At 31.4% G+C, this 22,925-nt stretch overlaps 1 protein-coding gene across 2 annotated transcripts; it reads left to right on the top strand.

The window, feature by feature from the left end:
- The first annotated feature begins 5,495 nt into the window (after positions 1–5,495).
- On the top strand, positions 5,496–22,345 carry LOC148299812 (trimethyllysine dioxygenase, mitochondrial-like). Of its 2 annotated transcripts, none has more exons than XM_088275639.1 (8): positions 5,496–5,575; positions 6,507–6,609; positions 7,055–7,170; positions 9,366–9,586; positions 13,968–14,143; positions 14,722–14,946; positions 19,121–19,254; positions 22,037–22,345. In XM_088275639.1, exons 1-8 carry the CDS (start codon positions 5,554–5,556, stop codon positions 22,171–22,173), a joined length of 1,134 nt encoding a protein of 377 aa, XP_088131765.1. In that variant the 5' UTR covers positions 5,496–5,553; the 3' UTR covers positions 22,174–22,345. The 2 variants fall into 2 exon arrangements, with proteins under 2 accessions (XP_088131765.1, XP_088131766.1); XM_088275640.1 differs by having other exon boundaries at positions 6,510–6,609; positions 22,037–22,327.
- The last annotated feature ends 580 nt before the right edge of the window (positions 22,346–22,925 follow it).

The following is a 22,925-nucleotide window of genomic DNA, read 5'->3' as shown; positions in this document are numbered from 1 at the left end:
CTTTAAAAACGTTCTCCTGAAAAATCAAGTATTTTGATTTATGACGTTCTTGAAAGGAGTGAGCGAATTGTCATTTTCGAAACTAGTCGTAAATAAAAATAAAACTCAATTAAGTGGATTATTCAAGTGTTTAATTTTATAACAATAGAATGATTTGTTTTAGTATATGATCACCAATCGATAAAATCGGTCAAAGAAAGGTTTCAAATTTATTGCATAATATTTTTTTTTAATAATTATTTTGTCGGAAGTGTGCCTTTTATCGGCATTTTTCTAATAAAAAAAATATTATGTAAATACCGTATCTAACTAAACTACAGCAGTTGTACTGAAATCAATGAGCTCGCAACGTAATCTACAGGAGTTACGTGTGACTTCATATTATTATCAAAATTACATAATCACTTATGTAAAATTGTCCGCGCTCAACAGCTTTTTCCAATTAAATGCATTGAGCTTTTATCAAATTAAAAAATTTGGTACACCTACTTAACAACTGATAATTTAACATTATTTTAAACATCATACTTGTAAAACGAAACTTAAACTTTGTTTTTAACCACTTTTATTTTTGGAACTTTTTTCTGACCAGTTTCAACAAACACCTTGTCACCTTCAAGGATGGATATGTACTAAACTTAAAACAGAAATATTCCTTGTAAGACAGGATAAAGGAGTGGGTGATGACGTGAGGTTTGAAGAGAGAGGGGATAGAGACGTGGAGTTTTCATTATTTTTTCTAGAAATATTGAAAATATTTAAAAAAGGGTTTTTAATCATATTTACTTGGTGTATTAATGATGTTTATATTTTGTTACGAAACACTTTTTTTTCCAAAATTTCTTTATAATCTAATAAGGTTACTTTTTTATTTGAATGTAATAGTTTCAAAATAAAAGTTATAATAATAATAATAAATTTGGATAACTTAAATAGCGCCTTTTTCGTAAAATGCTACCTCAAGGACGCTTCACTGTGAATGAATTGGGGAAAATATTATGGTGGAAATGATTTAGCAAACAAATGTGTTTTTAGTTTAGTTTAAAGTAATGATTATTATTTCTAACGTTTTTTTTCGGCAAATTCGAGAAATTTATTATCATTTAAATTATTATTATCATTATCTTTTATTATCAATTTTTTTATTATATTGTCAAACCGGTTGGCAATATGTGCCAAAAAAATGTGCAAATTTAGTACATCAATTATATTATATATTAGATACGTATATTTTACTAATATGACACGAAGAATACGACATATAAATCAAATATGTGACAAATCTTGATTGATATAAAATAAAATTGTATCTATTGTATTAATTGTAGGGATCAACCCCATTCATTAAACTACTATTTTGGAGGTATTATTTTTTATTTTTTATTTTTTTGACATCTCATCAAAGATGAAGAAGAATATGGAAGTCTGGGCATTTACGGGGCTGACGACCGTCATAGGCTGGTTTAAGTAATCACTTTACACACGTGTACCAATTCTACCCATTATTGACAACCACACTACTCAAATTCTTGGAAGTTCTTTATATTTGAACTTATTTAGAAACCTTGTTCTTGAATCACTAGAACTTCACTAGAGACATCTCGGCTGTCCAAATTTAAAACACAGTAAGGCACATTTTTTTGTAGTACGTTTTCTTTGCATTTTTGGACTAAGTAGAGTCTACTTAATCCATGAATGCAAAAAAAAACGTTCTACAAAAAAATGTCCCTTACTGTGTTTTTAATTTGGACAGCCGATCTATTGGTGAGATGTGAAGAAGCTTTTATTAAGCAGAAATTCTTATATAAGTATGTGAGGTCCGAATCCTGGATTATAATCACACACATGAGAAACACCAGAAAATACCATTTTCATTTTTATTATTAAGCTTATAATTTGACCAGATAATTTATTTACAACATTTTGAGTGTGCCCAAATACATATTCACAAAATCTGGATTATCTTTAATTACAGGAGTTATTTTCATATTATTTTTTGACATCTCATCAAAGATGAAGAAGAATATGGAAGTTTGGGCATTTACGGGGCTGACACACGTTACACGTGTGTAAAGTGATCACTTAAACCAGCTGATGACGGTCGTCAGCCCCGTAAATGCCCAGACTTCCATATTCTTCTTCATCTGTGATGAGATGTCAAAAAATTATATGAAAATAACTCCTGTAATTGGAGATAATCCAGATTTTTTGAACAAGTATTTGGACACAATCAGAATGTTGTCTTTTTGAGGTATATTAACAGAATATGCTATAAATCCTTACACAAAACAAGCAGGGATTTTTTTAGGCAACTAATAAACATATTTATCTCCATGTTATAATGGATAAATTTAAGCGTTGTGTTTCATTCTCTCTTGCTGCTCGCTGATAGTGTGTGAAGGAGACGTGTATTTACCAGTGCTTACTGTTTGTTATTTTATTATTATTTTATTTTATAAGACTTTTTGTTTCTGTATTAGTGTATTCATTAGTGTGTTTTTATTTTTATATTAGATACTGTACATATGTATTATGTTAAAGGCTTTAGCCGTTCAATAAATAAATAAAAAACGCAATATAGATAAAAAAAATAATAAACAATTTATTTTATTATATTATTTATTACCAATTCGTGTTCCTGTAAGGCAAGACTTAATATTTCTTAAAGTACCTATCCACATAGCAAAAGCGACTCAAAAATCAACACTGTCCATAAAGTTCAGAACAGAAAATCAACTACAAAATTTGACAAAATGTTGTCACTTGATTCATTAGTAAACATTAAGACAGCCCGCCTCCGTAGTGTAGTGGTTAGCGCGTTTGGCTAGCATGCTCGAGACCCCGGGTTCGATTCTCAGGGGGTCAAAATAAATGTGAGTGGTTTTTCACTCTTGTATTTATTTAATATTAGCCAGGACTAGTATCTGAGGCGGAGGGATTGAAGAAGAGGGAGGCTTGTCTTCATGTGATTAACGATAAATATAACAATTCATCAATGCGATGCAGTACCCTATGTACCAATAGGTGCAGTGTGGCACATTTTGTGAGATGTGCGACAAAATATCACTTAAAACATTCTAGAAATAGTTTTTTTAGGAGTTATACATAAAATGATAGAGATCAGATATTGGATTATTCACCACACGGTTGCTATATAAATTTATATTGCTAAGTACTTACATATTTCAGAAACATACTTAGGGCGTTTGTGCACTACACGGAATTTTACTGTCCGGCACTTCAGTTAGCATATAAATTGCTTGAATTGGCTTGTGTTTTTGTCTTTCTTTCTTCGGATCGGTGTGCTCGATCGGTGCGTGATCACGGTGCGCGTAAATTCGATCACGCTAAACTGTCGTAGTCGCTTTTTTTTTCAAAACCGGACTGCCGGACGGTAAAAATTCGTGTAGTGCGCAAGCTGCCTTAATGTTTAGCAGTGGTGATCAATTGCAAATAAAAGAACAGATAGTGTTGCTGTTGCAGACGATATATATTTGTTCTTGATATGACCATTTGATTATGATAGAGTCCAATTAATGCACCCCAAATATTACATGGGCTTTGCAAATAACGCATGACAATACGGCTGTCCAAACTTAAAACACAGTAAGGGACATTTTTTTGTAGTACGTTTTTTTTTGCATTTTTGGACTAAGTTGAATCTACTTAGTCAAAAATGCAAAAAAAAGACGTACTACAAAAAAAATGTCCCTTACTGTGTTTTGAGTTTGGACAGCCGAATAGAGATTGACAATAAGAGTATCAGAAAGAGCGGAAAACACTTGGCGTCATCAAATATTTCATACACTTTAATGTGGTCAGGTCAGGCGTCGGAATAGTCGGCGGGTATGTTTGAAGATATGCACGAATTCGGAAGAGGCGAAGATTGTTTGCAATGACAGAGTTGTGTTGCATTATATTCTCTCTTAAAAATATTAGTGATAACGATAGGGGTAAAATAGCTAAGAATTATCGTTTCTCAGTATTTACGGCATTTTTGGCAAGGCTAGCTTTAGACGCCCACTTTTAAATCAGCAGTAGAGGGGAGGAGACTAGAGAAGAAGAAAACCACCAAGTTTCTAGAAATTCCTCAGTGTAGGCAGTGAAAGAGATCAGTAGTTAGTTTGTTCAGATAGTTATCTGGATCCGATTCGAACACAACGTTGCGCGTTGGCTGGTACACACATGCCTCCACAACTCCGACCAGCACAGCAGACAGACACGGAGCAGTGCCAAGGCATTTGCAGAAAATGTTAAGTAATCGCATTTTTTCATTCTGACAAGAAACAAAAACTTTTGCTTTAGTCACATTTACAATGACCAAGAGTTTTGGAAGACCTTGTATTTTTATCATAAGTTAATGTCACGCCATTTAAACGAAAATTATCATTAAAATGTCTTCCCATTTTATTATCATCATGTCGTACGACTTTGTTTTAAATCCGGTACAGATATAATGTACCTAACCGTTTTTAATTATACATGTTCATTTTTTACCTCGATAATAAATTATATCGACGAGTTATGAATATTAAAAAAAACCAAACTCAAAAACAAAAATCATCGATTCTCAATTCAGTGCATAGAGCCCCGATATTTTTTTTAAAAAAGTTAAGTTTGATTTGTACGTAATCTCAAACGTACAAATTCAGTACGCGACCGGCTGCGCGAGAAGCAAGACGCATTGTTTGAGAACAATTTATTTTAGAATACTCGTACATACATTTTTCATATTTTTTTAGAATGTGTACCTATTGAAAAAAAACTTTTTATAATTTTTTTTAACTATTTACCTTCAAATATACAATAATAATAAAATAATAAAACCCTTATCCGCACCTCAATGGTGCATAGGGCACTGCTTCATATAAACGCAGTGTTATCTCGATCGTTTACACACGAAGGAAAGGTGATCAGTCCTCCGTTTCAGGTTCCAGTCCAGGGTAACATTGAATAAATATTACAGTGAAAAAATCACTTATATTTATGTGACCCCGCCCCTGGGCATCGAACCCGGGACCTCCAGAACGGTAGCCGAGCGTGCTGACCATTACACTACAGAGGCGAACCTATATACCTACATTTTATAACTAAATAAATAATAACTTTTTTTCAAGCCAAAAACGGTGTTTAGAGCAAAAAAAATCAATTACATTAAACTACATAGGTTTTTTAAAAAAATATGTTGCGGGCTCTCTCAGACAAAAATAAATTTTGTCTGTTTACGACTGCCAAATCTTGTTTTGAACGACACATGAATTCCTGCATAATTTGTAAAAAACCTGTTTATTCACAAACAAAATTTATAGGAAAAATTCAAATTTTACAAAATTATCTTAAATGAATTGATTAATATATTTACATACTGAGAAGCTCTGTCTAATTATAGGGGTCAATAGGTTTTATAATTTTTGATAACGAATTGATTCAAATAAATATACGTTAAATGTCGCTTTCATAAATTAATATAAGCAGACATTGTGAATATTATTTTCATTGTGTTCAGATTGTGGTTTGAAGAAGACGCAAAGTGAGTGTTATTATTTTTAAAAAATGGATACTGAAAACGTTTATCGTAAGTAAATTAAGTTTTGCTGTTTTTATTTTATTTGCATAAAAAAAATCATGTCTATGATTATTATTTTATTATCATACCTTTTGTTTAAAAAATAATAAGAAAACAATTATATAAGACCACTTTTTGAGTTTATGAATGTAAACAAGACCATTTTCGATATCTGTAGTCCTTGAAACTAGTCATCTTAAAATATATTTTTTTATTTTATTTATTTATTTCATAGATACAAACATTTTTTTACTATTTTTTTTACTTTACGGCTCTTTAAGCATGGCCTGTGTTGAGCCGAAGTACTTAATATTAACATATATTATATATGTATTAATAACCTCAGAAAAACTGGTAATAAATTTCGATATTAAAAAATTGTCAATAAAAACACTTTCAATGAATTATCAATCAAATATATAAATATAAATAAGCATGTTTGGATCGAGTGGTGAGAATATCAGCATACAGCAGCATAAGAGGTAGCAGACCCCCAGGAAGAACACCTAAACGATGGAGAGATAGCTGGTCTTCCACCTTCCAGGAGCCGACCGGAGAATGACAGGACACATTCCTAAATAAAGAGAAAGAAGAAGAAAGAGATATGCAAATATTTTTTAAGGAATTGTGGAAAAAGGAGTTTGCCCTAGTATTATTGTAATAAGTCTTAACAATCTTCGACTCTTCCACATTAATGCCTCTCCTCATACATAACATACTTGTACAAACCCACCAAATATGTCGACTTCTGACCTGACCACGTTCAAGTATTTTAAAAACTTAATCATGTCAAGTTTTCCTCAATCTTCCTCTGCTCCTATTTCCAATTATATTCGACTCGTAAATGTATTTAATTGTTTTTTCCTCATTCATTCGATTCATTTGCCCTAACCATCTCAGCAAACCTTTCATACAGAAATAAAGAAATGTTTATTTTCAGAAGTCGTTGAGTCAGCAAAAATTGTAGAAAAATGTGTATCAGTAAAATTAAGCGAAGATGTGAATATTCAGTATGGCTTCTTCTGGTTACGCGATAACTGCAGGTAATATGTGTTTTTTTTATCAAATTTGTATTTGTAATACTTGCACATATAATCAACAACCATGACGTTTACCTAGTAGGAACAGGACAAAAGTACAACTTTTTGACAGATAATTAAAACTAACTTGAAGGATGTAGAATGTAGACACGTAAATGTTTTTATTTATTTTCTTTGAAAATTTTGTTAAACAATATGTAATTTTTTATTTTATTCATATTATAAAGTTACATTTTTTTTTCAATTTAATAAAATTTCTATACATTTCTACTTGATACAATCTTATAATTTTAGTTGCGCTGATCCTCTCAAAAAAGAGACTGACCTCTTGTGCATGGAGAGGGACTTTTTGTTGTTGTTATAATATGGATCGTCATCTTGAGCAAACGGGTTGGATTGCAGAATCTATTATATTTAATATCCTTATATTTTTATTTTTATTTTTTAGGTGTAAGGAATGCTATAATTATACAACTTTTCAGCGAAATAAACACATTCTGGATATTCCTGAAGACATGTCACCCAAAAATGTTTTTACGGAGAAAGATGCTCTGAAAATAAAATGTAAGTTTTTTTATAATGTCCAAGCCTTGCCGTACACGTCAATTTTCTGAATCCTGATGTAATTTTTACGCGGAAGGATAAAGGACTTTTTTAAAAATGAAAAATAGTATCTTAAAATTTGTAGACGAATATATGTGTCGCGTATATATATATATATATATATATATATATATATATATATATATATATATATATATATATATATATATATATATATATATATATATATATATATATATATATATATATATATATATATATATATATATATATATATATATATATATATATATATATATATATATATATATATATATATATATATATATATATATACAGTGGGTGGCCAAATTATTAGGGACACTTCGAATTTCCTGTAATTTTCATGATCAAATGAATTTAATGAGCAAATAATTAGGTTTTTTAATTATTTTTTTATTGATTGGGGTGCTTTATTTAGAATTTTGAAACAATGTAATCAAAAATTTAATGAAAGTAATTTATTTTTATCATAAAAAGCGATTATTCAAAATTTTCAGAAAAAACCTTAATATTTAGTAATAAGACGCTATGCTGCGATTACAACTTCCAAACGTCGGGGCATGCTTTCTATGCAGATTTTTGTATTGTGAAGATTAGGGTTACCATGCCATACTCTGATAAGAGTTTCTTTCAGTAACCGCTTGGTGGTGATAACTTTTTTAGCAATTTCCCGTTTTGTTTGCCTCCAAATGTTTTCAATGGGGTTCATATCCAGCAAATTGCCCGGGCAAGGCAAAACACATACTCAACAGACGTTTTTTTCAGCCAGAAATGCGGTAACACCCCTGGCTTTATGACACGGTACTTATTCATGCATAAACACATACCCTTCATCACCAGGGAACCATTCCTTAGCTTCGGCTGGAGCCGACTTTTCAGTACTCGCTGGTACTGGTCTTGCCTCATGGTCACTTCCATGATATGGAGGCGTCCCATACCCTTAAATGAGATCATGGACCACAACATTATGCTAACAGGGTGTTTTTAGCCCTCTTCACCAGGCAGTCCGGGTGGAATTTTTCTCCTGGGCCCCGTCGGATGAATTAAGTTTTTCCCACCAAAATTTTAAATATTGACTCGTCTTAGAAGCAGACCTATAAAGTATTACCATGATTGCAAAAATGTGTATTTTTTATTATCTTCTTATTTTATTATACAAATATAAGTCATAAATACTCGATTCCAGTCCGAAACAGTCATATTCCGGAGTGTTCTGGCCCATAAGAGTCGTTTTTTCTTCATGGCCTCAGTCAGGCGTAGTTTTTTGGTTGGACGTCGACCAATTAGATTTACTTCAACTAACCGTCTCCAAACTGTCATTTTGGAGGCCTTGATTCCTACATCGTTTATCAACGTAGTGGACAATCAACACACGTTTTACGATTTTGGAAATAGATGTCCCTGATTTTACGGTGACCACGCGGAGTGGTGATCGTTTTTCTGCCACTTTTTCAGACGCGGGCTGCTTCTAGAGGTGGGTTTTTATGAATTTTTCTTTTTATCCGGTTAACTCCAGACTTCGAAATACCTGTGAGTGCTGCTATCTTTCTTTAGAAATATGTGGAATGAAGTAGTTAGGTTGGTACTTCCCTACATTTTCTTGGAGATATGTCTAAAGACTTGCCCATACTTAAATTTAGAATATTAAGGTTCAATTCAAACTAAATTGAATTTTAATTAAAAATCAATTGAAATTTACTAATAAATTATTAAACAACACTTAATTTTTTATAGTCTTGGACTCAAAAAACATACAGAAAAATGGTTTAAAAAAATATTAACTGAGCTCACACCAACACCATTTTTCACTAATTAACACTAAAATGAGAAAAAAACTTACTTCTTTGATATTTTGCAGCATTGCTACGTCTTAAAAACAATAATTATGATACAAGCAACAAAAATAAATAATATTTTTTAATTAGAACAAATTTATTTGATCATAAAATTCATTTAAACTTGAAAATTACAAAAAAGGACAAGTGTCCCTAATAATTTGGCCACCCACTGTATATATATATATATATATATATATATATATATATATATATATATATATATATATATATATATATATATATATATATGTATATATATATACATATATTTATATATACAGGTTATCGGATTTTTTTCGATTATTTTATTTTTAGGGAATGATGACCACGAATCAGAATACTCGGCCAAGTTCCTGTGGGATTGTTGGCCAGCAAACTGGAAGAAGAAGAGCGTTATTAGCAGAAAACTGTGGGCAGGACAAGGAGTTGCTAATCACGTGGCTTACGTTGACAGAGATGACTTCCTCAAGTCCACTGAAACTCTGAAAATTTTCCTGAAATCACTTGTGGAGTATGGATGCGCCTTTGTTGATAATGTAAGTATTCAAATCCAATAAGCTCCACAAATAAAGTTGTTAGAATAATATTTATATCTTAAAAATTCTGCTTTCATTCCGTTAAGAAGCCAAAATACAGCCAACACTGGAAAATCATACTTAAAAATAACTTCATTAATATATTTTTTTACTATCAATTACTAAATTTCTTCTTTAATTTTTTCATATTGAAAATATTTTAATTAAGTTCGTATTTGAACCTTTGAAGTTATTTTTACTACCGACATCTATGGTGGAAATGTCTAAATACGGTCGGCTATATTTTTCTTTTATAAGAAACGTTAAACTGAATTCACTTTTGACATACTTTATGTTGTGTTTGATTCAAAGATGACGAAAAATAATTTGTTCTTTCTTAAATGATATATTTTATTATCCCAAATATTTTAAGGATAAAATAGTGTTAAACAAAAATTTTCATCAACATATTACGAGAAATAAGGAAAAAATAAGACTGTCATTGTCGAAAAAAATCGAGTCACAAAATTGTTTAATGTAAAAGGGTTTGAAAATGTATGATGAGATGCCTGAATGTATGAAGAATGAAAAGAGTCTGAAAGAATTAAAAAATTAATTGTAATTTAAAATGCCGTAGTAAGTAATCAACTACCCGTGGGTTTGTAGGTTGCCGACCACTGATGTTTTCACAAAATGTGAAATTTGTGAAGTTAATGTTAATCATATAAATTACAGCTCCATATTAGCATATCGCTCCTTTCAAGAACGTCATAAATCAAAAAACTAGATTTTTCAGGAGAACGTTTTTGAAGTTTAAGAATAAAATACAATTTATTAAAAATAAATATCAAGCCACTCATTGAACTTTTTACTTTGCAACACATCTTTTTAAGTGAAACCTGCTGGTTTTTTCTCCATTTGAAAAGTATTTAGTATATTTAAAAAAATAATTTAACAATACCTTTTCTTCAAAATGCAAAACAACACTTTCTGCCCTGTAGCTGGTAAATATAAAGTTAAAAATATGCCGCTTTTGCTGGGATATAGTACATTTTCTGGACATTCTGAAAACATACATAACTGAAAATTCTCGATTTTTGATTCATGACGTTCTTGAAAGGAGTGAGCGATATATCATCTCACTCCACAGTATTTCATTACTATAAATTACACACCATCGAACACAAAATCGAACCATTCGCACCTACCTAACACCCGTTCGATGTGTTTAATTATCTTGAAATTCAATTTGAAATGTGGTATCGTTATTAAGCTATCAACGATGATATGTTTCGTGATATGGAAAGTGTTCGCACAAGGTCTGGGTTTCCATTCAGCGTTATAATTAGACCTTTATTCACAATGATCAAGTAGACGTACATACAATGTTGAAAACAAGGGATGTTTGATTAAGAGCATTTTTAATTTAAGCTTTACTTGATAAATACCACTATTACTTTTATTTGTATTTTACTTGGTAAAAACCACTGTTTCTTTAAATTTAAGTTTTAGTTGCTTTATACCAGTAATTAACAATAGATTTTACCACAATGTGACTGCCGAATCAATGAAATGATTAAGAACAGTTAGCGGAGTGAATGCCGTTGAAATTCGTTCCCTCAGACGAATGTGTGGAAAATCCTTGTATGACAGAATTAAAAATGAAGATATAAGAAAGGAATGTAAGGCTGAACTAGCGATAGTTGAAAAGATACAGGAAAGTTTGTTTTAAGATAGTATGGACATGTGAAGCGAATGAATTATGAGAGAATGACTAAGAAAGTATATTTAACTAATGTTAACAAAAGAACAGAACAAAGACGACCAAATAAGACTTGGCACGATCAGATCAATCAGAACATAAAATCTGGTTAAATATACTGTCAAATATCAATTCATTAATTCAAATCTAATTTAAAATAAGGTTAAAAGTAACATTTGGTTTGTAATTATAATACTTTTATTTTAAAAAATAAATAAAACTATATAAATATGCTTACATAAAAAGTTTATGATTTGATACTTAACGCCTTTTATCATTGCAATACCAAAACATGATTTATAGATAGAAAATAGAGAATTATAAGAAAATAAATAAAGCTTTAGTTTTCTAAAAAACCTTCTTTAAATACGTTTCTAAGATTAATAAAATTAATATTTAGTCATAACTGGAGTTTTTTAACGACAATTTTCTTCAGCATCAAAATTTGAATATTCGTATGATTGACACCATTCTAAAAATACATGTTTTAAGAAATAAAGCTTTTTTTAGACATCGATAAAATTAAGAAAGGTGTGTTGAGATGGTTTGGACATGTAGAGCGTATGAGTGAAGAAAGAACGGTTAAACAAATTTATGAGGCGAATGTAGTTGGAAAAAGAAGCAGAGGACGACTGAGGAAAACTTGGCACAATCAGGTATGTCAAATACTTGCGGCCGGGTCAGGAGTCGTAATAATCGTCGGGTATGTATGAGGAGATGCATGAATGTAGAAGAGGCAAAGGATGTTTGCAAAGACAGAGTGGTGTGGCGTTCGATTCTCTCTGCCTACCCCTGCGGGGAAGCGACGTAATGGTTAGTTAGTTAGTTAGTTAGCTTTTTTTAGATATATCTTAACTTCTTCACCAGGATAGAGACAACGAACGATCTCTCAAAATAAAAATACATGATTTTTATTATTTGAGACACTCGTACTCCATTGCACCATATTTTTTAAAAAACATTTATTGATATCCCAACAAAGTTGAAGAAGAATATTTAAGTCACACATTTATAAATCCATAACATTATTATATATTACCTAATTTTGTTAAAAATTATCGAAAAAGTAATAAAGTACATATACAGTACTTTACCTGTATTGCTACTCAAACATTGTAATATTGGATTAATTTGTAAAAAGCTGCAAATAATTAACATTCACCTAAAAAGTGACAATGTCATATAGTACTTCATTAACATTAGAGCTATTTAATATTAACCTGGACTTTAGGTAGGATTTAAAACCTTTCATTTACATAATTAACGATCAATGTAGTGTTACATCAATTTGATGTAGTAACCATGCACTATTGTACACGGATATAAGTCAGTCGTATGAGCGAAAAAGTATATTCCTATTTTCATGTTTAAATGAAAATTAAAGCACCCAATTTGAATACATTATTAATAATACAACCCTTATCCGCACCCCAATGGTGCATAGGACACTGCTTCATATAAACGCAGTGTTATCTCGATCGTTTACACACGAAGGAAAGGTGATCAGCCCTCCGTTTCAGGTACCAGTCCAGGGTAATATTGAATAAATATTACAGTGAAAAAATCACTTATATTTATTTGACCCCCCCTGTGAATCGAACCCGGGACCTCCAGAACGGTAGCCGAGTGTGCTGGCCATTACACTACGGAGGCGGACATACATTATTACATTTACAAAATTTCGAGTGTGTCCAAATACTTTTTCACAAAATCTAGGTTTTTCTCCACATTTTAACGTTTTTTGTACCAATACACCTTTACGAAGAGAATTGTTATATCTGATTATAAAACGAAATTCTAAATATTCCGTCGATTTTAAATGGGATCAAAAGACCACGTTAGTAAATTGACCCAAACACAAAGCTTTGAGATGTGGAGGACGTAATTTTGTTTCAAGGGTCATTTGGTAACCAGTGGGCGATTCTTTTGTGATTTAGCGAATAAAATTTTCGTACATCTATCAGCTTTCTAACCATAAAGAGGTTCATATACCCAATGACAAAGGATTTTCATCGAAACACTTTATAAAATAGTGTCGTAAAGAAGGGGCTTAACACCATCAAAAATATTTATAAATAAGGATATTTTTTATGTTTGCAAAAGACTGTATCACATTTTTTTTGCTTTTTTCTCTTATTTTACCTTACATTTTTTAAACATGGTTATGTGATTTTGACGCCTTACTTATTACCTTACAATATTACAAATAAATACATTAAATAAATAAAAAAAACAGTTATCAGAAATCTGCTATCAAATATTTTTTTATAAATAAATATGTGACCTGTTCTTACACTTATCTGGACCTAATGGTGCATAAGGCACTGCATCGTAATGCCCCTGGATTGCATAGATAGCAAAAGGTCATCAGTCTTTGCTACCAGTCCAGGCTAATATTAGATAAATTTTAGAGGAAAAATTACTTTTATGATTTTATTCCATATATACGAGTACATGTTTAACATATTTTGGGCTGCTTTTTCCTTAACATTACAGAATAATACATTATATTAAAACAAAACAATAATTTCGAATGTTTGCAAAGACAAAATGGTGCGCTTACCCTTAGAAAAACGCCGTGTAAGATAGCTACTTAACGAGTACTTAATTATTTTAATCCTTAGACGTCGTTTTTCGCAGGTAGCCCCGACATTGGAAGACACAGAGTTAGTGATCAAGAGAGTCGCACCAGTCCAGAGAACATTGTTTGGGGACATGTGGAGTTTTACATCCGATCAAAATAGGGCAGACACCGCGTACACCAACATACCATTGGCACCCCATAACGACAGCACTTACTTGACGGAATCGACTGGGTAAAATATTTTAATTTAACATAATAATCTTGCATCTTCTTCATGAGCCCTCTGTCTTCCACTGCTGGATATAGGCCTCTTCCCCTTCATTCCATTTCTTCCGGTCGGTTGCTGCTTGCAGCTAGTTTCTACCCCCCACAGCGACTATGTCGTCGGACCATCTCTTTTGGGGTCTTCCGACACCTCTTTTGTTCTCCCAAGGTCTGTATTGTAAAGTTCCTGGGATCCATCTTGTGGGGTCCTGTCTTGCAATGTGTCTTGCTCATTACCATTTTCATATAACTATGAAATCTTAGATATAACTATGGAATTTCAAGGCACAAATTTGAATAAACGCAGATTATTTTGAATACCTTTTGGTTTCGTTCACTTTGTGTAATACCACTTTTATAAACACTTTTTCGTGACTACCGGCTTCGGAAAATCATTCCATCATCAGATCATTAAAATATTACGATTTGACATTTGAATAAAAATAAAGTTTTATTTGTATGCAATATTATTATTAACTCGGAATATTTTTCACACTAGGAATATACCCAATATGTAAATTCTGAACGAAAACATCCTCTGTACAGATTACAAGTCCTTCATTGCATGGAACATGTTGGTACGGGGGGAGAAAATGTGTTCGTCGACGGTTTCCACGTGGCCGATGAACTCAGACGCACAGATCCCGAGACGTTCAGGACCCTCAGCACAGTCCTGCAGCCCGCAGAGTACTTGGAGGATGGATGGCATCAGACGCAAACTGCTCCTGTCATCATCTTGAATCCTGTTAACAAGGAACTGGAACAAATACGGTGAGCAGGAGTTTATGAAGATTTCAACAAAGAAACGTCCGAGATGCCAAGTAATTCAGTTCTTTAAAATACACTAAACGATGCCTTGCGATTATATAGAAAAATATTATTCGCATTGAAAACAATATCTTAATGTATGATTCTCATTTACCAAAAGCAATGCTGATTTGAACGGACAAAGCCATGTCATTTTTAATCTGCGTCGATCAAAATATGTAGATCGTAAGTAATAGAAAAAATAAAAAATATTTGTAAAATCATTTTTGAAAGAACATGCAATCTAAAAAATAAAAAATGCTTTGTGACAGCAGCCGTCAAGAAGCACGCTGTCGCCGTGAGTAATTTTTAGTATTGCATGTGTAAATATTACGATCAACAGATGGCACCGCGCCGTTGAGGTCTAGACATAAATAGCACACGCGTATAAAACGTTGTGTTGAAATTTAAAAGTAATCGGTGAATAACTTCAGAAGATTAAAAAAATATTAAAATGTACGTTCTTTGATATTTGTGTTGAATGCTTCAAAACACGTGTCACAATAGATTTTTAGAAAAAGCGGTACTTACCAAGTAAATTTTTACACATAAATGAATAATTATTACCACAAAGTAACAACCATTTTTTTTTTAATATGATGTATTGCAATTATTTAGAATATTCTACATATTAATTCATCTTTAAATAAAACATTACCGCTATAAATCACACCGAGTACTACATTTTAATTATCATAAAAAATATTTATCTTCTTTCTGGTATCATCTCATTTTATCTTCATTGTAGACTGTTGGGATGAGTTCTCTTTATCTTCAGGTTGTAGGTTTTTCTATGGTAAATAACGTCCCTAGGCCATGCCTTCGAATCATGTTATCTTTCTGTAATATTCTAGAATTTTTTAGTCCTTATCTAGACGTCTGTTGAGGAAGATCCATGACGATTGCTTGGTTCACAATATGTTCAGGTTCTCTGCGTCCTATGTCCTCATACCATTCAATCATTAATTATTATTTAAATCGATACTCGTAGTAACATATCGCTCACTTGTTTCAAGAACGTCATAAATCAAAAAACATGATTTTTCAGGAGAACGTTTTTAAAGTTTTTAAATATATAACGATGTATTAAAAATAAATATCAAGCCAATTATTGAACATTTTACTGTGCAACAGACCTTTTTAGGTAAAACCTGAAGGTTTTTTCACCATTTGAAAAATATTAAGTATATTTAAAAAAAATATTCAAAAATACCTTTTCTTCAAAATGCAAAAACAACACTTTCTGCCCTGTAGCGGGTAAATTTTAAGTTGAAAATATGCCTCTTTTGCTGAGATATACCATAGAAAATTTTTTGAACATTCCGAAAACATGCACAACTGAAAATTGAAGATTTTTTTATTTATGGCGTTCTTGAAAGGAGTGAGCGATGTATACATTTTTTCAATAAACATATTTTCATCACTAGGTATGAATTTGACTACATAATTTGAATACATAACACAGGTTGTCCCAAAAGATACATAGAGATATTTATTAAAGTTATTATACTTTTAAAATAATATCACAACAAATTTAATTAAAAACTATCTTCTTCTTGCCTTTGTCCGCTTCCAGTGGTGCATATACCATGGATATACCATAGAACATTTTTTGGACATTCCGAAAACATGCACAACTGAAAATTGACGATTTTTGATTTATGAAGTTCTTGAAAGGAGTGAGAAATATATATATATATATATATATATATATATATATATATATATATATATATATATATATATATATATATATATATATACATGTATATACTTATATATATGTATATATATACATGTATATATATATATATATATATATATATATATATATATATATATATATATATATATATATATATATATATATATATATATATATATATATATATATATATAATTAAATATATATATTTTTTTCAATAAACATATTTTCATCACTAAGTAAGAATTCGACTCAACGTTGAATATACGTACTTACTTCATATTCATATATGAAAGATCGTGACTAAATTGTAACACGAAAATTCATCGATAAACTTCATTATTTAAACCTTTCACAGATAATCCTTAGCTACCTCCTTGTATACCGGCTTTCGTATTGCTTGATTAAGCTTACCCGAGAAATATGAATAATTTATATTTTATCCATGAATATTACATAGCAAGTCAAGTTAAGTCATCACCAATCGAAAGTAGTCAACCTTCCAATAAATCAACCGTAAATTAGTAAGGGTGAGGAAACAAAATATCCATTTAAAAAGTTAGGTCTTTTTTAAACGGTCTAAGTAAAAAAAAATACTTTTACGTACCGCATTGAGGCGGGATGATCAAAAGCCCGCAATTTAATTTTCTTTGGGTAACTCAGGTAACAATTCATTCATTCGAACCCTTATCCGCACCCCAATGGTGCATATGGCACTGCGTCATATAAACGCAGTGTTATCTTGATCGTTAATACACAAAGGAAAGGTGATCAGCCCTTTGCTTCAGGTACCAGTCCAGGGTAATATTGAATAAATATTAGAGTGAAAATATCATTTATATTTATTGGACCCCCTCTGGGAATCGAATCCGGGACCTCCAGAACGGTAGTCGAGCGCGCTGACCATTACACTACGGAGGTGGACAAGGTAACATTTAACGTCATTGAATTTGTTGCTTAAAACGTCGTTTATGTATTGAAAAAACAAGTTTTTTTTTTATAAAAATATATGGTTTCGAAAACAACAGTTATTAAACGGCAAGGACCTTAATTTTCTTTTTAATTTACGAGGATATACAATAAAATAACAAATTCCTTTGTTCTAAAAAAATGTGCGCAACAATACGTGTCTCGCGCAGCCGGTCACGTACTGAATTGTATATTTGAGAGTACACCCTTAATACTGTTATGACTTTAAAAAAAAATAACCGCGAATGACGTCACATAGGGGAACGTCATGGTAACGTATCAGTCAAATATAAGGTACATTTAAAATAATCTCAACATAGATGAAGAAAAATATAGAACTCTGGAAAAATTCTGGAACTATGGAAACTGAGTATTTACAGGACTTATGACTTGTCACAGGCTGGTAAAGAGATGACTTTACACACGTGCAACATTCACTATTATTCCCATGATTCACAACCACATTTTTTTGAAGTCCTACATATGTATATCATAAATCTCATGACGTTTTATTTGTACGTTCTTTGTTAGAGTATAAAAGGTCTTTGGCATCCAAATACCCACTTTATTTACTTTACAGGTCCAATTTAAATATAACTGCGCTATAGACCAAGAAAATCCGATATTTTGGCTTAATTCTTCAATGGCTTGAAGTACCTCTGCAATTTATGGACGGAAACTGGTTCAAATCTAATAGCGGATAAATATAATAGCGGGATTCCTGGTCCAGAGAACACGTTGCTTTTGGAAGATTAATTAATATGACCTAAATTATGGATATGCAATTAGCACTTTTTATGTAGACATATTCACGCAGTGCCTTCAAATGGATTGCAAATGGGATGCAGAAATAGATGTATGTACATACAACGCCGCACGGTTAAAATCAGGAACAATTTGTCTAATTCTAGGAGAAAAATTCCCATACCATAAAAGGTTCATTTTTTACCATGCAGAAGAATATATCGTATTTCAATTTAACTTAACACCGATCTTTCTCCAAACTAAAAAAAATAGCATAAAACATGTATTAAAGGAATATGATCTTTAAAAATACAAATTTCATATTTCGTTTGTTCAAAATCATAAATTTTCCAACCCATTGTTTTGAAATATCCGAATAAACGTATGTTTTTATCAATCTATATAAATAAAATGACCGTTCGTTCGTTCAAAACGTTGAATCTTCTTAAGTTATTCACCAATTGCTTTGAAATTTAAACATAACGTTGGATTCGAATACGCGCATATTTTCAATACATCTGTAACAGATATTTTTTCCCGTAATAGGTAGAAACAATACAATGCTACAATGTAACAGCTGACGTGAAGTATTGTTTGTATGGTGGTGATTCTCCTGACGAAGAGATGGGTACTTCACGAAAGCGAGTGAAATTTACCAACTATTAAATAAATTATTTTGAATATTAAAAATATAAGTAATAATTTTAAGTGTTTTTTCAGATTCAACATTTACGATAGGAGTCCACACTGCATTACGGACGATGGTCAACAATTATCTGTGTATGCAGCCCTACGGAAAATTTCAAAACTCTTCGCCTCTCCGGAAAATCAGTGGTGGTTCAAATTGAATCCTGGTAAAATATTAAATTGTATACTTTTATAAAAAAAATCTCACATTATATTAATAATGTTTTTAGGGTAAAAACTAAATGTCAGTCTACTTTATGTTCCATTTTGTTCAATCATTTATCGGAAAGGGGAAAAAAGACATAGACAAAAGTACTTTTTTAATTAAACATACTTTTTTAATGAAGTATATGTATAAATACTTATTTAAAAAGATTTTTTTATTTATATTGTAAATCCATCCTATCTATAAAGGATGACTTTAAAAGCCTACTACTACGACTACTACTACTACCATCACGCCGTTTCCCTACAGGGGTTGGCAGAAAGGATGGAACAGCACACACTTCTGTCCTGACATACACTCCTCGCCTCCTTCACATCCATACATCTAGTCATACATGTCCTCCGATTACGCAGACTTTTGATCTGATCGTGCCAAGTCTTTTTCGGTCGTCCTCGTACTGTTTTCCTTCTCAAATTCGCCACATATATTTTCTTAGTCATTCTCTCGTTATCCATTCGCTCCACATGTCCATACTTTAAAAGAAACTGCTGATAAAAGGAATTTTGATAATGACTCATTGGGGGTTTCCTACTACATATTTAAGTTTCAGCAATAAAGAATTATATTTGTAAGTAATGTACATTAATACTAAAATGAATAGAAAAACGCGCATGTTTTTATATATTACCTTGCGATGGGTACAAACATGGTTTATTTGAAAAACATATTTTTCATCGTAATGGCAGGGCCATCTATTACATATAATAACGACACACTCAATACTAAACATTTGATAGCGTGTTTCTTGAAAGCTGCTATTATACTGTATATTAACAAGCATAGTGAAATCGAAAATATTTGAAATGTGTGTCATCTCTTTTTATTCTTTTTTACTTAAAGAGACTGACCCACAGCGACACATAACTATCTCAGAAAAAAATAACATATATTTGTTGAAATTTCTAGAATTCTTAACCATTGATTCAATCCGATATAAATATCTAAAACACATAAATGAAAAAGGAAAAAAAACTGGTTTACGAAGAAATTTACAATAATTTAAAATTTAAAATTTAAATTTATAATTTGACGTTTCTCATGTGTGTGATTATAATCCAGGATTCGGACCTCACATACTAATATAAGAGCTTCTGCTTAATAAAAAGCTTCTTTACATCTCACCAATGGGTGTCTCTAGTGAAGTTCTAGTGATTCAAGAACAAGGTTTCTAAATTGGTTCATATATATAGAACTTCCAAGAATTTCAGTAGTATGGTTGTCAATAATGGGTAGAATTAGTAAATGTTACACGTGTGTAAAGTGTATATGTATATATTTACATACATATTGAATATGTAATGAATATTTTAATATACATTTGATCACTATATCTAGAACTTCCAAGAATTTAAGTAGTGTGGTTGTCATAATGGGTAGAATTGTTGAATGTTACACGTGATCACTTAAACCTGCCTATGAAGGTCGTCAGCCCCGTAAATGCCCAGACTTCCATATTCTTCTTCATCTCATCAAATATGTGTATATATATAAATATTATATTATTAACAGAAAGTAAAATGTATTTTATAAATCAAATGAATTGACAAAACGGCGGTTAGTGTTTCGAATCACGTTCGAAATTGATCAAGTTTTAAACACCGAGTGAGTCAGAATTGAATTATTGATTTGGTTTAACTTTGAGTCTCTTCAATTTTCACTATGAAGAGTTTCTATGAAACTTTCCCAGCTCTACCGATAGTGTAATTATTTACTATTACTCCAAACTGTTTTAGCTTGGTAAGCTACATCCATTAATTATTTGCTGCATCTAAATATATCAAGCATAATATATCACAAAAAATGACTTAAAATTAATGTAAACAGATATTATCGCTTTTTGGCTTATTTCAGTCTTATTATTTTTTTGACATCTCACCAAAGATGAAGAAGAATATGGAAGTCTGGGCATTTATGGGGCTGACGACCGTCATAGACTGGTTTACGTGATCACAACTGATATAAGGGTCAGTTGTATGTTAAATTTTATTTTTATTTTCTCAAAGAAAACAATGTTGACAACGTTTTGTGGCGTGTCCAAATACTTATTCACAAATCTGGATTATCTCCAATTCAGAGTTATTTTTCACATTATTTTTAAACATCTCTATATAGATGAAGAAGAATGTGGAAGTCTGGGATCTTATCTCGATACATAGTTCTGGAACTCGATAGACATTTTTGATGGGACGAGGCAAGCTTTTACTGAGCAGAAACTCTTTCATTTGTATGTGAGGTCCGAATCCTGACTTATATTCACATACTTGAGAAAGGCTAGCATAATGATATTCCATCATAGATGTCTCTCGTGAATCAATATATCAGAAGTTCCATGAATTTGAATAGTGTGGTTGTCAATCATGGGTAGAATTGGTGAGTGTAACACGTGTGTAAAGTGATCACTTAAACCAGCCTATGACGGTTGTCAGCCACGTAAATGCCCAGACTTTCATATTCTTCTTCATCTATGTTGAGATGTCAAAAAATAATACGAACAATGTTATATATAAAACACAGCGAATCGCCCTTGAGGTAGTATTTTACGAAAAAAGCTCTATTCAAAATTATGTTATTATTAGAATCGACTCCTACGCAATCAGATTTTTTTCTTAACATCACATAATTTATTTGTCTCGCAGATAATAATATGATTAATCTTTTTTAAACACCCTTTCGTTTGACTTTTTTTAATTGCCATCGTCCCTAATGAATTGCAACTTTTTCAGGTCGCGTGGCATTCTTCGACAATTGGCGGCTACTCCACGGAAGGGCCGGATTCACCGGTCGGCGCATAGTAGGAGGCTCATACGTGGGGAGGGGTGACTGGCTAAGTGCCGCCAGAATTCACGGATTACTGCCTTAACTCGATCGGTCGGGGCCGAAGGACTAGACGTTAGAAAGAGTTATTTTTAAAATCAACATAAAAAGAAAATGTTTTTTATTTTATTTAATTTGTCATATATATAGTTTTTAATGTTGAAACATTTTATTAAAAACAATAAAAGTTTTCTTAACTAGAGTATATTTCATTCAAATTTTTATTTCTTTTCCAAAAAATCAAAATATAATTCAACATTATATATGTGTATCTTGGTGAAGACCTGAACAGCCATTCCTGAATCATTAAAACTTAATTTTAATTTTCTCTCTTGTTCTGTACACTTTACCAAAATTTTATTTATTACTTTCTTTTTAAAAATAAAATACTTTAAAAATATTACAGGAAATTAAAATTTTAGTATGAATGGAAAATTGTCTTCGTTCGTATTAATTAAACCATGGCAACAAAAAATATGCCAGCGAATTGCCTCTAAGATTCTCATCGTCATACACTTCCTTACTTATTCAAATAAACTTAATTTAATATCGCGTTGTTACGGTAATTTGAATAACTGAGCAGATAAACAATCACGAAACACGACAACCAACCTAAGCGAATTTACTGAGAACATTGTCTCACGATAAAGAATTACAATAACAAAAGTCACCCAAAATTCTACCACACAGAACGACAGAGTTTATTATAAAGGGAAAATGTTATAAAAAGTAATGGTTTTATTAAGTGTCTAATTATACTGTAGCAATTCGATTTAAATAACTGTCTTTTTTGCACTA

This window comes from Brachycentrus maculatus, unplaced genomic scaffold, assembly GCF_059751285.1.
Source record: "Brachycentrus maculatus isolate JH-2025_06_01 unplaced genomic scaffold, ASM5975128v1 h1tg000933l, whole genome shotgun sequence".
Taxonomy (NCBI): domain Eukaryota; kingdom Metazoa; phylum Arthropoda; class Insecta; order Trichoptera; family Brachycentridae; genus Brachycentrus; species Brachycentrus maculatus.
Note: the sequence above shows the minus strand (reverse complement) of the source record. Positions and strands in the feature narration are given on the sequence as shown.